Here is an 812-nt window from a genome sequence, read left to right as displayed (position 1 = left end):
TACAGGTGGGAGTAGCCATTGGCTGCGCTGCTCGTGACCGCACGGTTGCATTTGCCAGCACTTTTGCTGCGTTCTTATCCCGAGCCTACGACCAGATAAGGATGGGAGCCATCTCTCAGTCAAATGTAAACCTGGTTGGATCCCACTGTGGAGTCTCCATTGGTGAGCTTACTACTCGGCTGTACTTTTGGTTTTCTCTCTATACTAGATTAGTGTTCCCTTTTTTTTTACTTTTGTCTTCCCTTCAGGTGAGGACGGTCCTTCCCAGATGGCCCTGGAGGACTTGGCCATGTTTCGCGCTATTCCAACCTGCACTGTGTTTTACCCCAGTGATGGAATGTCTACAGCAAGGGCCGTGGAGCTAGCTGCCAACACAAAGGTCCGTACTGGGCAACAGAATAACAGCTGTGTACTGTAGCTGACCATTAGAGTAACACGATGCTGCCTTTTACCTGTCAATGTTGTTAGGGTATTTGTTTCATCCGCACCAGTCGTCCAGAAACCTCAGTCATCTACTCCCCAGATGAGAAGTTTGAAGTGGGTCAAGCCAAGGTAACGTCAGCGCTTCGCTTTACACGGCAAACCTCCAGTTCGCTCGGGTTAACTATGGTAGTTGATAAACAGAATCTGATGACGAAGCATGTTCTCTCTAACAGGTGGTACGTCAGTCCGACAATGATCAGGTTACTGTGATTGGAGCCGGTATTACTCTGCACGAGGCTCTTGCTGCTGCTGATATTCTGGCCAGTGAAGGTTAGTCAACTTTACATTTTAAGTGCAAAAAAATATATATGTGTATGTATATATATGTA

The 812-nt window shown here is 47.2% G+C and overlaps 1 protein-coding gene across 1 annotated transcript; it reads left to right on the top strand.

Annotated features, from left to right (window-relative positions):
- Nucleotides 1-6: 6 nt before the first annotated feature.
- Nucleotides 7-777, top strand: LOC103399372 (transketolase-like protein 1). The gene is made up of 4 exons (XM_008338070.3): nucleotides 7-162; nucleotides 249-379; nucleotides 469-552; nucleotides 657-777. Exons 1-4 carry the CDS (start codon nucleotides 102-104, stop codon nucleotides 756-758), a joined length of 378 nt encoding a protein of 125 aa, XP_008336292.3. The 5' UTR covers nucleotides 7-101; the 3' UTR covers nucleotides 759-777.
- Nucleotides 778-812: the final 35 nt, after the last annotated feature.

The sequence above is a fragment of the Cynoglossus semilaevis genome, unplaced genomic scaffold (genome assembly GCF_000523025.1).
Source record: "Cynoglossus semilaevis isolate Cse_v1.0 unplaced genomic scaffold, Cse_v1.0 C19046424, whole genome shotgun sequence".
In the NCBI taxonomy this organism is placed as follows: Eukaryota; Metazoa; Chordata; class Actinopteri; order Pleuronectiformes; family Cynoglossidae; genus Cynoglossus; species Cynoglossus semilaevis.
Note: the sequence above shows the minus strand (reverse complement) of the source record. Positions and strands in the feature narration are given on the sequence as shown.